Source organism: Physeter macrocephalus, chromosome 16 (genome assembly GCF_002837175.3).
Source record: "Physeter macrocephalus isolate SW-GA chromosome 16, ASM283717v5, whole genome shotgun sequence".
In the NCBI taxonomy this organism is placed as follows: Eukaryota; Metazoa; Chordata; class Mammalia; order Artiodactyla; family Physeteridae; genus Physeter; species Physeter macrocephalus.
Window position 1 is genome coordinate 39205712 of NC_041229.1, and position 13322 is coordinate 39219033.

Genomic DNA, 13322 nt, shown 5'->3' on the forward strand with positions numbered 1-13322 from the left:
CTTGAGGCCAAACCTGGATTTGCAGGTAAGAGAGCCACCACCAAATGGTGAGGTCTACCGTGGGTGGGGAAGGAAGAAGAGAGAAGGGGCAACAGGCATGCGAGGTTACTACCATCCCTGCAAGGAAATGGTATTGGCATTTATATGTCATAAAGAATTTAAAAATACATTTTCAAAATTATTCAGTAAACAGAATCAGAAAAAATGGTTTCCTAATACCTGGGGGTTCCCAACTGCTAAGCACCATCAGGAAATTCAGTGGCAGATTCTGTGTTTGGAAGTCCCAAAGAAACACAACAAACACAGGGGGATCCTTCAAAAAAGGAAGATAAGATGATCAAGAAGTGAGTCTGCTGCTGAAAGGCTTAGTAGAGTCACTCCTATTCCATTCAGATGGGACGGAACTGGATGGAACAGACAGAGCTGCACTTACATTTCTGTGAAATCCTGCTTGTCCCCACGTGGTCACTGCTAGAAGATGCTTCACTGTCACTAAGAGCAACAGACAGAGGCTAAAACAGAGAAAAAAATATTTGGTCAGATTTAAGATGTTAAGTCATAAACTAAAACTTTATCACAAGATGAGAATGGTTATCACGTCCTATGTCATTAGATTACCATGAGCTAGGAAAAGAAAATGTTGGCAGGTAAAATGCTTGACAGAGGAGAAAAGATTGCCGATTTCAGAAAAAAGATAAGGACAAGCTATGGTTTTCCCCATTCACCAATCTTTGATTTCAGTGCCAACTGTGAGCCAGATACAGCCCTTAGCCCCTGGAGGTGGAAAGAGGCAGAGGTGTGATCCTTGCATCCGAGGAGCTCATCAGATGCAAGGTGGTACAGGTGATCGCAGACCTCATGCTTCTGTAGCCTTCAGACATGGGGCCTCTGATGTGAACATATTTGTAGCAAGAAAATAAACTGAGCCCAGAGGATCAGGGCCACCAGCTCAGATGATGACTCTCCTGAATAAACTGGTCCAAAAGTTCACAAAACAGGTGAAGGGAACCATTAATATTTTCCCTTCAGGGTAATTACTTCTCTGTTCAAGGAAGTATAAATCAGCCTGCTAAAAAAAAAATGCATGATACCAAGAGAAGACCTCTCTATGAGAGTAAAGGCATAATGACCACAGACTACTCACTTGAACACTTCTGGTCTAAGATATTGCTCCAAATACTGAGTTTTTGCTAAGTATTGCTCCCAATACTAAATGTAGTTGTAACATTACTCAAAAATTGCTGGTTCGCCACTCAATTCAACCTAGTTGCCTAAGTCTTAATAAGGAGTCCTATGCACAGTGGTTGCTCAAGAAACAGTGGTTGATTCTAAACTTCATTTGTGTCTGATATTATTTCTTTTTATATATAAATTAGCGAGACAGATCATATTAGATTATATACCACATAATGGTACCTTTGAAGGGACAGCCATTTTCACGAGGAGACTTACAAACGAATGAAGTAATTAAAACTTAATGATATACTTGCCTCCCATTTTCAGCCCTTTTCACTGACCAAAATATCTATATTAATATCTTACTCAGATAAGCTCCCCAACAGGGGAAAAAAAAAATGTGAGAACCACTGGGGGGACTCAAAGTTGAAAGAGAAATAAGCCACTACTTCGTAGCAGAGAGGAAGAGATATCTGCCGAGGAAGGCGGTGTTCACGAAGGAAACAGAGGTAGGAGTGAGCGAGACGATGCCAGATGCTAAGCTTTCTACGCACCGACTGCGAGGCCTGGATGAGCCCCACCTCCGCGGCGCTGGGGCTGCGGGCCATGCCTCGCGCCCTCGCACGGGCCCGGCCGCTCATGTTCCAGATGCGCCCAGAGTGACTTCAAAGGCAGCTAAGTCTCAACAAGGGTATTTTGTCACCGGTACCCAGATGACAAGGCTGCGACGGAAGCGGTGGAGGTAGTGGATCTCTGGTTCTGGGGCTGGAATCGCAGCCGAGGCTCACGAGTGGGTGGAGCCAAGCGCACAGCGCACCCGGGTCCCGTGGTAGGGGCGGGGGAAGCACGTGGGCGGGAGGTGGTGGGAGGACTGCGGCCAGACTTCTCTTTTCATCCACACTCCCGCCATATTTGGCGTTATCCAGCTTTCTAGTTTTTGCCCATCATATGTGTATATAAGGTTGCATCACACTGTTACGTTTTGTCTGTATTATCTGCTCACTTCTACTCCTGGCTTCTAGATGTCTTTGAATATGTCATATAAATATTGTTTCTGGGAAATATCTGACTCACCTACTGGGGGATGGGGAGAATTTATTTATTTATTTTTATTTTTATTTTTATTTTTTGTAGTACGCGGGCCTCTCACAGTTGTGGCCTCTCCCGTTGCGGAGCACAGGCTCCGGACGCGCAGGCTCAGTGGCCATGGCTCACGGGCCCAGCCGCTCCGCGGCCTGTGGGATCCTCCCGGACCAGGGCACGAACCCGTGTCCCCTGCATTGGCAGGCGGACTCTCAACCACTGCGCCACCAGGGAAGCCCGAGAATTTATTTTTAAATGTGCATGAATGCCAAAGAAAACACAAAAGGGTAACCACCTCTTCATATATGTGATAGCTGTGGAGTTTTTGTTGTTGTTCTGTGAATTGTCTATTTATATCCGTTGCTGTTTTAAATTGGATTTCTCATGTTGTGATTTGGAAGAATTTTTTTTCTTAACATAGCAAATATCTACTCCCTATTTACTAACTATTAATTTTAACTTTGAAGTTCTTTAATCAAAAGTCAACTTTGATGGAGTCAAATCTACTAATTTTTAATTTTATGGTTTGTGCTTTCTGGGGTTTTCTTGAAAGAAAATTTTTCCTGCCCTAAATTTACAAGGATGTTATATGACATTTTCTTTTATTAACTTTATAAGTTTACTATTCACATTAGCTATCTTGTATCCTTTGAGTTTATTTATATTTATATATATATATATTTATATGATATGTAGGATGTGAGGTAGAGATCTAACTTTATCTCCCTATAGTGAACCGTTTTCCCCTAATGTCATCTATTAAAATTTATGTAATGGTTTGTGCAGCCACAACCAGCAAATAAATTCTCATATATACCTAGATCTAATTTTGTGCTTTCTAGTTCTATTCTACTTATCTATATCAGCTCTGCCCCAGTACTTTACCACTTGTAATTGCTATTTCTTTATATTACTCCTAAAATCTGGTGGGGGAAGTCCTTATTCTTTGATTTGTTCAATTCATTTATTTTTTGCAAACTGTATTCGTCCATATAAATTTTAAAATAAGTTTGTCAAGTTTCTTTAAAACTCCCACTTAATTTCTAATTGGCATTGTGTGGAATATATAAATTAGTTTGGGAAGAACTGCCCCTCTTACAGTGTTATAGTTCTTCATTTATTCAAGTTTCTCTTTATATCCTTTAATAGAGTTTAATTTTTTCATAAAAGTCTTGTGTATTGTTTAATTGATGGAAATTTATAGTTTTATTAGTATTTTGAAGTATATCTTGTTTTCATTATATTTTCTAATTGGTTATTATTAATATAGATACATGATATTGATTTTTGTAAGTTGATACCATTTATCAAATTTGCTGAACTCCTTAGTTCATATAGCTTGTCCTTTGATTTCATTGAGTTTGCATGTAGATGATTATATCATCTACAAATAATAGTAATTTTATCTCATCCCTTCTTATTTCTTTTTCTTGTCTTATCATGTTGATCAAGTTTTCCTGTACAATGTTGAAAGTGACTGTGATAGCTGATATTCTTGAGTCACTTAAGTGACTCACCCAAGGTACTACAGCTTGTGTGGCAGAGCTGGGATTCCAACTCTGGTCTATTTACCTTAAAGCCCACATCATAACCCCTCATCTCTCATTCATCTCCCTCCAAAAAGGTGATCTGCCTGACTTTAGATACAGCCTATACTATAGAAAAAAGCCCCAGTCCTGTGTAAAATGCCATGCTCTTCTTTCTATTTATTTCCAGTCAGAATACTCTTTTATTCAGTTGTCTTGGGAAATCATTATCCCTGAGGGCTGGCAAGTGCAAGAGGTATGATGGCCTTGGGTAGAGATGGCCAGTCTTGGACTTGGCTCAGTGAAGCCACTCTAATGAATAACACATTTCTTTGAAAACAAATGAGTCTGACAGTTCTGAATGATCATAAACTGCATGTTAAAAAGTAGGGCAGGGCTTCCCTGGTGGTGCAGTAGGGCAGGTGGAAAACCGATTCTGGACAAGGAATCTACTTTTGAAAATCTGTGCTTTGTTTCTGAATATAAAAATAATCTTTACCTCATGTTTTCCAAATTGACCACCTCCTGGTAAATTTGACTTGTACTGATGTGAGAACACTAAGAGTGACGAGAAATGCTGAGAACACATGTAGGCAACTTCAAACAGTCAAATCCTTTCAATTTTCCAAATACTAACTCATTATGAAATCAGAAATATCAATTATTTCCAATCATTACCTGCATTTTCAACTCCCAGTTATAATTACTATATGTGACATAAAAATCATTCACATTGTGCCCTCCACATATGATTTTTAAAGGCACTTATGTATTCCCTGTAATAGGGGATGTACAGCATGGTTACAAGCATACATGGGCTTTAGGGTCAGATTAGAATTTACATCCCAACTCTGTCACCTACTAACTTTCTGACTCAAGAAAATGTACTTAATTTCATTTAGCCTCAGTTTCTTCAACTGTAAAATGGGGATAAAGTTATGCCAGGATTTCTCAACGTTAGCACTATTCACATTTTGGGCCTGATAATTTGCTATTTGAGGGGGTCTGTCCTATACATTATAGGATGTTTAGCAGTAATCTTGGCCTCTACTCACTAGACACCAGTATCTCTTCTCGTTGTAAGAACCAAAAATGTCTGTAGATACTGCCAAATGTCTCCTGGAGGGCAAATTGCCCCAGATTAAGAACCATTTTGATATGGCTACCTCTCAGGCTTGTTTCAAGGGTTAAATGAAATAATAATAATGACACTTAATGTAGTGTTTGGCATGTAATAAAAATTGGATAATTAGTTATTATCAATACCAGAGGGTACGTTCTTGTCTCATGGCAGAAAGAATTCAGAGATGAGACAGGGAGGTCAAGAAAGCAAAGTGAGGATTTATTTAGGTGATAGTATGCTCTCAAGGGTAGAGCAGGCAGACTCAGGTGAGTAGCTGACCTGAGTTTCTTTGGCAAACTGGTTATGTGGGGTATAGAAAAGAAGAGGTGAAATATTCATTGAGGGGGGAAGGTTTTGTGAGTCATAGTCCCTGATTTTTTTTTCTTTTTTTTTTCGATACGCGGGCCTCTCACTGTTGTGGCCTCTCCCGTTGCGGAGCACAGGCTCCGGACGCGCAGGCTCAGCGGCCATGGCTCACGGGCCCAGCCGCTCCGCGGCATGTGGGATCTTCCCGGACCGGGGCAAACTGGTTATGTGGGGTATAGAAAAGAAGAGGTGAAATATTCATTGAGGGGGGAAGGTTTTGGGAGTCATAGTCCCTGATTTTTTTTTCTTTTGTTTTTCGATACGCGGGCCTCTCACTGTTGTGGCCTCTCCCGTTGCGGAGCACAGGCTCCGGACGCGCAGGCTCAGCGGCCATGGCTCACGGGCCCAGCCGCTCCGCGGCATGTGGGATCTTCCCGGACCGGGGCATGAACCCGCGTCCCCTGCATCGGCAGGTGGACTCTCAACCACTGCGCCACCAGGGAAGCCCATATTCCCTGATTTTTGTCTCAGCTCCACCTTCCTGGGATGGGGAGGGATTTTTGTGCTTTTTTAGTCTTGATCGGAAGTGTCATGGTCGAGGTGCTTAACGGGTACTTCTTATCTGCAAGGCTAATTTTATTGTAATGAGAGCATAATGAGCAAAAGGTTACATTTGGAAGCCAGAGATTCCCACCTTTTCTCACCTTTCTTTGTCTGCCTACTGGACATTTATCACCCCAAAATGTGTGGTTCCCTGTCAGTCTGGAGATTCCTGCTCTTCTTTGCCTGCCCGAGGACCCCCATTGTTTACAAGATGTCTGGGTTCCTGCCATTTGGCCCATATCCCCTTTCTCTGCTCATATCTAGTTAACTGCCTGCTTTGACATTTTTATCATAAGAATGTGTGATGGACACATTTTACAAAAATTCACTTACTACAGTTTTTGCCATGTTTCGTATTTGTGTCAAATCCCTTCACGTGCACATACAGGCCATGATGTTCTAGGCCCAGACAACTCTTGTCTTGTGCCACCCTTCACATTCTCCTCCTTCCATCTTTTAACTCCAGCTGTTGCTGTGGTGATCATCTGCACACAGCGCAACCTCAGCTGCACCATACCTCTCTCGCTTCTGTCCTGAGGCATCTCTTCTGCTGCAGGATACATGCCCAGAGGAACCCACTTAGCTATTCCAACACATGAGCAAACCTAGAAGTGCGAAGGAGTTAACATCTCATGGGGCCGTGCTTAGCCAATGTGGCGTGGAAGATGGTGGATAAATACTCCCTCCTCCATCCATTGGGCAAACTGTTTTGTGGTGCATTCTGTGGCTTCACAGAGGGTCTGAGTGGGATCAAGTGTCAGATGTCACAGTGGTCATCACCTCGGTAATGCATTCTTGAGTTGACATCATCCTTCTCTCTTTCACTCTTCCCACTCCCTCTCTACTATTTCTTGCAATCACTTCCCAAAATAAACTACCTGCATGCAAGCCCTTATCTCAGGTTCTGTTTGGAGGGAAGCTAGGCTAGCCTAGTTCAGTAAGAGAATATAGTATTCACTCACTTAAAACATATTTCATGCCCACTGTGGACCTAAGCATGGGTATTTGAAATTTATTAATGATGAAAAATAAATTAAAATATTTACCTGAACTCATCCTCCAAGTCAGCTGTAAAATCAGTTTTTCAGTTATTCAGTCCTGTGGTTGTACCTTAATTTTTTTTAATGATTTTTATTAGGAAAACACTAAATAATGACAACTTATAAGTGCAGACATGTTCAGATCAGCTAATTTATTTGTTCAGTATCTGTGGTTCCTGCTAGTACAAAACTAATTTCCCAGGCACAGGTGTAGATGGTTGAACCTGTGAAATTAGTGCATCAGTGTGTTGTCTTCTTTGGACCTTATTTCAACAATACTTACTGGATTAATTTTGAACTGTCTCATTTTTTAACTTTTTATTTTGAAATGTATCATATTTACAGAAACTTGCAAGACCAGCTAAAGAACCTTTCACCAAGATTCACAGGTTAATATTTTGACATATATGCTTTATTATTTTCTCTTCGTGTACACACACACACACACATATATATACATGACCCATTTACAAAAAAGTTGTACACATAATACCCTTTGACCCCCTAATATTTTAATGTGTGTTTGTTAAGAATAACAATATCTTCCTAAAGATGGCAGGGCAGGAGGATGCAGAGTTTGCATCTCCTCACAACTAGGACACCTACTAGGCAATGGTGGGGGACCTTGGACACCTAAGGGGACAGGAGGGATCCCCACACGACCAGATAGTACGTGGGGAGGAAGAAAAGTGTAGGCGGGGTGGGACCGGCACCCTTGAGGGGGGCTGGAGGAGGGCAGAGGTTCCCACGCTTGCAGGGAATCCCACAGCAAGAGGATCAGCAGGGATGGAGAGGGACCTTCAGGGGATCTGAGGGACATGCGGCCAGCATCTCGGCCACCCGCTTTGGCCCTGGCAAGCCAGCTGCTGTCTTGGGCCTGAAACCCCACCCCCAGGGCCCCCTCCAGCCACACAGATCCAAGGCCTGAACCCTGCCCCAGCCGGGGTCTCTTCCAGCCACATGGATCCCAGTGGAACTGAGTACCGCCCCTCACAAGGCCCACAGCTGCCCCAGACCCAGCCCTTTAAGACAAACTGGCTCGCTTAGTGGAACAAAAGGGACTTCAGGGTCAGGTAGAGCTGTTTTAGAGTTCATAAAGAACAATCTGAACTTAAGTTACTTAAACTTTAGGGCTTCAATTTCCAAACTGAATGATGGAAAATTACAATCTACCTTGTGAGGATTAGAGATAATATACACAAAACTCCAAGCAGACTATTTAACATATAATAGAAACACAAAATGTTTATCATTCACTTCAAAGCAAAAATGGCAAAATGATTTTTAATGATTGAGTGTGGCTTCCTGGTACACTGTCATGAGAACAGTATGAGTTTGTGATTTGACTCAAGATCCATGGCCCAGGGTCAGTGAGAAATCTCTGTCTTGGGCTCAGTGAGAGAAGCTGAGTCACATTTAATTGTCATCTTCAAATTAAAATTCCTATTTGAAGGAGGGAATGGTAAATGGAGAGAGTAAAGTATAGTTCCATTAACTCTCCTGAATCTGTGAATCAATCACTGAGTTAAGTCCAAAGAATTGACAACCGTTCAGCCAAAAAAAAAGGTATTTTACAAAAATCTGGAACAGTGTTCACCACCCATAGGCAAAGACAGAAGGCAACTAGCTATGGAGAGGAGATGACAATCTTAAAATAGGAGGTTACTGCAAAAAAAAAAAAAAAAATCAGTGTCAAAGGACTAAAGATGAATATTTACTGATGGTTTTGTAACTGGTTCCCACTGTACTACCTGGGACATGTTTAAAGTAGTCAGAAAAATATTTGCAGAAATACTACTTTTTGGATGAACAGGGCAGCAAGAATCAAAGTGGATAGCTGACGCCAGATGCCTAATTAGCATACCTTTGCTTTTCCTTCAGAATAAATACGTTTATGCATTTTTTAACTTTTTATTTTGAAATGTATCATATTTACAGAAACTTGCAAGACCAGCTAAAGAACCTTTCACCAAGATTCACAGGTTAATATTTTGACATATATGCTTTATTATTTTCTCTTCGTGTACACACACACACACACATATATATACATGACCCATTTACAAAAAAGTTGTACACATAATACCCTTTGACCCCCTAATATTTTAATGTGTGTTTGTTAAGAATAACAATATCTTCCTAAAGATGGCAGGGCAGGAGGATGCAGAGTTTGCATCTCCTCACAACTAGGACACCTACTAGGCAATGGTGGGGGACCTTGGACACCTAAGGGGACAGGAGGGATCCCCACACGACCAGATAGTACGTGGGGAGGAAGAAAATTGTAGGCGGGGTGGGACCGGCACCCTTGAGGGGGGCTGGAGGAGGGCAGAGGTTCCCACGCTTGCAGGGAATCCCACAGCAAGAGGATCAGCAGGGATGGAGAGGGACCTTCAGAGGATCTGAGGGACATGCGGCCAGCATCTCGGCCACCCGCTTTGGCCCTGGCAAGCCAGCTGCTGTCTTGGGCCTGAAACCCCACCCCCAGGGCCCCCTCCAGCCACACAGATCCAAGGCCTGAACCCTGCCCCAGCCGGGGTCTCTTCCAGCCACATGGATCCCAGTGGAACTGAGTACCGCCCCTCACAAGGCCCACAGCTGCCCCAGACCCAGCCCTTTAAGACAAACTGGCTCGCTTAGTGGAACAAAAGGGACTTCAGGGTCAGGTAGAGCTGTTTTAGAGTTCATAAAGAACAATCTGAACTTAAGTTACTTAAACTTTAGGGCTTCAATTTCCAAACTGAATGATGGAAAATTACAATCTACCTTGTGAGGATTAGAGATAATATACACAAAACTCCAAGCAGACTATTTAACATATAATAGAAACACAAAATGTTTATCATTCACTTCAAAGCAAAAATGGCAAAATGATTTTTAATGATTGAGTGTGGCTTCCTGGTACACTGTCATGAGAACAGTATGAGTTTGTGATTTGACTCAAGATCCATGGCCCAGGGTCAGTGAGAAATCTCTGTCTTGGGCTCAGTGAGAGAAGCTGAGTCACATTTAATTGTCATCTTCAAATTAAAATTCCTATTTGAAGGAGGGAATGGTAAATGGAGAGAGTAAAGTATAGTTCCATTAACTCTCCTGAATCTGTGAATCAATCACTGAGTTAAGTCCAAAGAATTGACAACCGTTCAGCCAAAAAAAAAGGTATTTTACAAAAATCTGGAACAGTGTTCACCACCCATAGGCAAAGACAGAAGGCAACTAGCTATGGAGAGGAGATGACAATCTTAAAATAGGAGGTTACTGCAAAAAAAAAAAAAAAAATCAGTGTCAAAGGACTAAAGATGAATATTTACTGATGGTTTTGTAACTGGTTCCCACTGTACTACCTGGGACATGTTTAAAGTAGTCAGAAAAATATTTGCAGAAATACTACTTTTTGGATGAACAGGGCAGCAAGTATCAAAGTGGATAGCTGACGCCAGATGCCTAATTAGCATACCTTTGCTTTTCCTTCAGAATAAATACGTTTATGGCAAATGTTCTCTACTCTTTTTGCCTGGCATTCATAAGGGAGAAGCATAAACAGCAGTTCAACTAAGTCATTACAATTACACCATCAGTTAATATTACAAAAGGCAGTTAAGTCACATTTCCGTGTTAAATGCAATTATTTTTAAAATACACCTTTAGTTTATTTTTTGGCTGCGCCGTGTGGCATATGGGATCTTAGTTCCCCAACCCGAGAGCGAACCACGCCCCCTGCAATGGAAGCATGGAGTCTTAACCACTGGACCACCAGGGAAGTCCCTGCAATTATGTTTTATTACAAATATTACAATAAAGGATAGATCTCTCAAAAAACATCATGTAATAGGTTATTAATACCATTCTAAATAAATTAACAAAAATTAAAAAAACTGTTTTATTCCTAGTATGGTAAATACTGCTTGATAAAACCTACATAAACAAACTTATCCTTAGGGTACTACCATATGATCCAGCAATCCCACTCCTGGACATATATGCAGAGAAAACCATAATTAGAAAATGTACCTGCACCCCAATGTTCACTGCAGCGCTATTTACAATAGCCGAGACATGGAAGCAACCTAAATGTCCATCAGCAGAGGAATGGATAAAAAAAAAAAGATGTGGTACTGGGAATTCCCTGGCAGTCCAGTGGTTAGGGCTCTGCACTTCCTCTGCAGGGGGCACGGGTCGATCCCCGGTGGGGGAACTAAATCCCACAAGTTGCACGCTGCAACAACAACAAAAAAGATGTGGTACATATATACAATGAAATATTACTCAGCCATAAAAAAGAATGAAATAATGCCATTAGCAGCAACATGGACCTAGAGATTATCATACTAAGTGAAGTAAGTCAGAGAAAGACAAATGTCATATGATATCACTCATATGTGGAATCTAATTTTTAAAAATGATACAAATGAACTTCCTTACAAAACAGAAACATACTTACAGATATTGAAAACAAACTTATGGTTACCAAAGGGGAAACGTGGATGGGGAGGGCTAAATCCGGAGTTTGGGATTAACATACACACACTGCTATATATAAGATAGATCACCAACAAGGACCTACTGTGTAGCTCAGGGAACTCTACTCAATAGTCTGTGATAATCTATATGAGAAAAGAATCTGAAAAAGAATTAATATATGTATATGTATAACTGGATCACTTTGCTGTACACCTGAAATTAACACATTTTATTTTTTTAAACATCTTTATTGTAGTATAATTGCTTTACAATGGTGTGTTAGTTTCTGCTTTATAACAAAGTAAATCAGTTATACATATACGTATATCCCCATATCTCTTCCCTCTTGCGTCTCCCTCCCTCCCATCCTCCCTACCCCACCCCTCTAGGTGGTCACAAAGCACCGAGCTGATCTCCCTGTGCTATGCGGCTGCTTCCCACTAGCTATCTATTTTACGTTTGGTAGTGTATATATGTACATGCCACTCTCTCACTTTGTCCCAGCTTACCCTTCCCCCTCCCCATATCCTCAAGTTCATTCTCTAGTAGGTCTGTAACACAACACTTTAAATCAACTATAATCCAATAAAATTTTTAAAAAAATTATCCTTAGGGTCCTCACTAATTCTAAGACTATGTGCATATAATATTGAATCAAATGTTTTGAGAATGGATGAGTCAGCTCCTGGGGCAGGACTAAGGGAGACAGTGTGACAAAGAATGCTCAAGGCAGGAGGAGAGGGGTCGGGGCAAAGCACCAGGTCCTGGGTGTGGCTCTCAGGGTCTCAGGACCCGAGAGCAGTGTTTCGGATACAGAAAGCTCAGTGTTGGGGCATCGCCATCTGCCAGAAGGGTCACTTCTTCCTCTCACAATCTGTGTCAGACCCTCCTGCTACAGTACGCGATCTTGCCCCAGTTCGCACTCCCATAGCGGGTCCGATTTCTGGGGAAGTCAATCAGGGTCACCGAGATTCTCGGTTAAGAGTCCGCACGGGCCGGGACTGATTCTTCCCAGACTCCCTGGATCCTGGTCTGGGATTCTTCCCAGACCCCCCAGATCACGGCGCCCTAACCCTTCCTCTTGCTGCTCTCGGGGAGGGGGTGGACGGAGCCGGGAGTGCGGGAGCAGGAGGGAAACGGCATTTGTGGAGGAAGAGCTAAGGGACCGCCTGGCCGGAGCTGAGGACCCCGGGGAAAGCCTCTTAAGGCCCGACCCTACCGCCACCTTGACCCGGGCCCGGCCCTCCCCCGTGTCCCGCCCCCTCCTCTCGCCCACCCCTAAAGTCGCGGCCTCTCTCTGTCCCGCTGTCCCTTTCCCCTCTTCTCGACCCCCCCTCACCCTCTCCTCCCCTCCCGGCCGCGTAGACCTCGGCCCCGGCACCAGCGCGGGGGTGGGGAGATGCTCCCACTCTCTGCAGTGTTTTAACACTGCGTCCCAGCTGGTGGCAGGGAGCCCTGGTATTTCACCAGGAGCCTGAACACCTGCGCGGCAACTACAACCAGAGCGAAGCCTGTGAGCGACCCGTGCCTGCTTCCAGGTCATGATCCCCAGCCCCACAGATGGACCGCGGTCGCCCCGAGCTTCGCTGGGAGGCTGCAGCACCCGCCCGCCCCACCCCTTCCACCCGGAAGGAGCCCTTGGCTTCTTTCACCCGGTTTCATTTTCAGTTTAGGCCAGCAGTCCCCAACTTTTTTGCACCAGGAACCGGTTTTGTGTAAGACAAATTTTCGTTGGGGTGCGGGGGAGCGCGGATGCTTCCGGTGGTAATGCGAGCGATGGGGAGCGGCAGATGAAGCTTCGCTAGCTCGCTGCTCACCTCCTGCTGAGCGGCCCTGTTACTAACAAGCCGGGGACCGGGACCGGTCAGCGGCCCAGGGCTTGCGGACCCCTGGTTTAGGCTATAATCACTGCGCGGAGGTCTGGGAGAGGCTGGCTTTGGGGCGGGACTAAGTGGGCAGGGCTTAACGTGGGCGGGGTTGTGTGGGCGTGGCTGGTAGGGGCGG

General features: G+C 43.5%; 1 protein-coding gene across 1 annotated transcript in view; it reads right to left on the minus strand.

The window, feature by feature from the left end:
• Nucleotides 1–1817, minus strand: part of PIWIL4 (piwi like RNA-mediated gene silencing 4) — a 40849-nt gene extending 39032 nt beyond the window's left edge. The window contains exons 1-2 of the mRNA XM_007113515.3: nucleotides 1731–1817; nucleotides 434–512 (exon numbers count right to left, since the gene is read on the minus strand). Of these exons, the coding sequence (XP_007113577.2) occupies nucleotides 434–512; nucleotides 1731–1817 (166 nt within the window). The remainder of the gene's footprint in view (nucleotides 1–433; nucleotides 513–1730) is intronic.
• Nucleotides 1818–13322: the final 11505 nt, after the last annotated feature.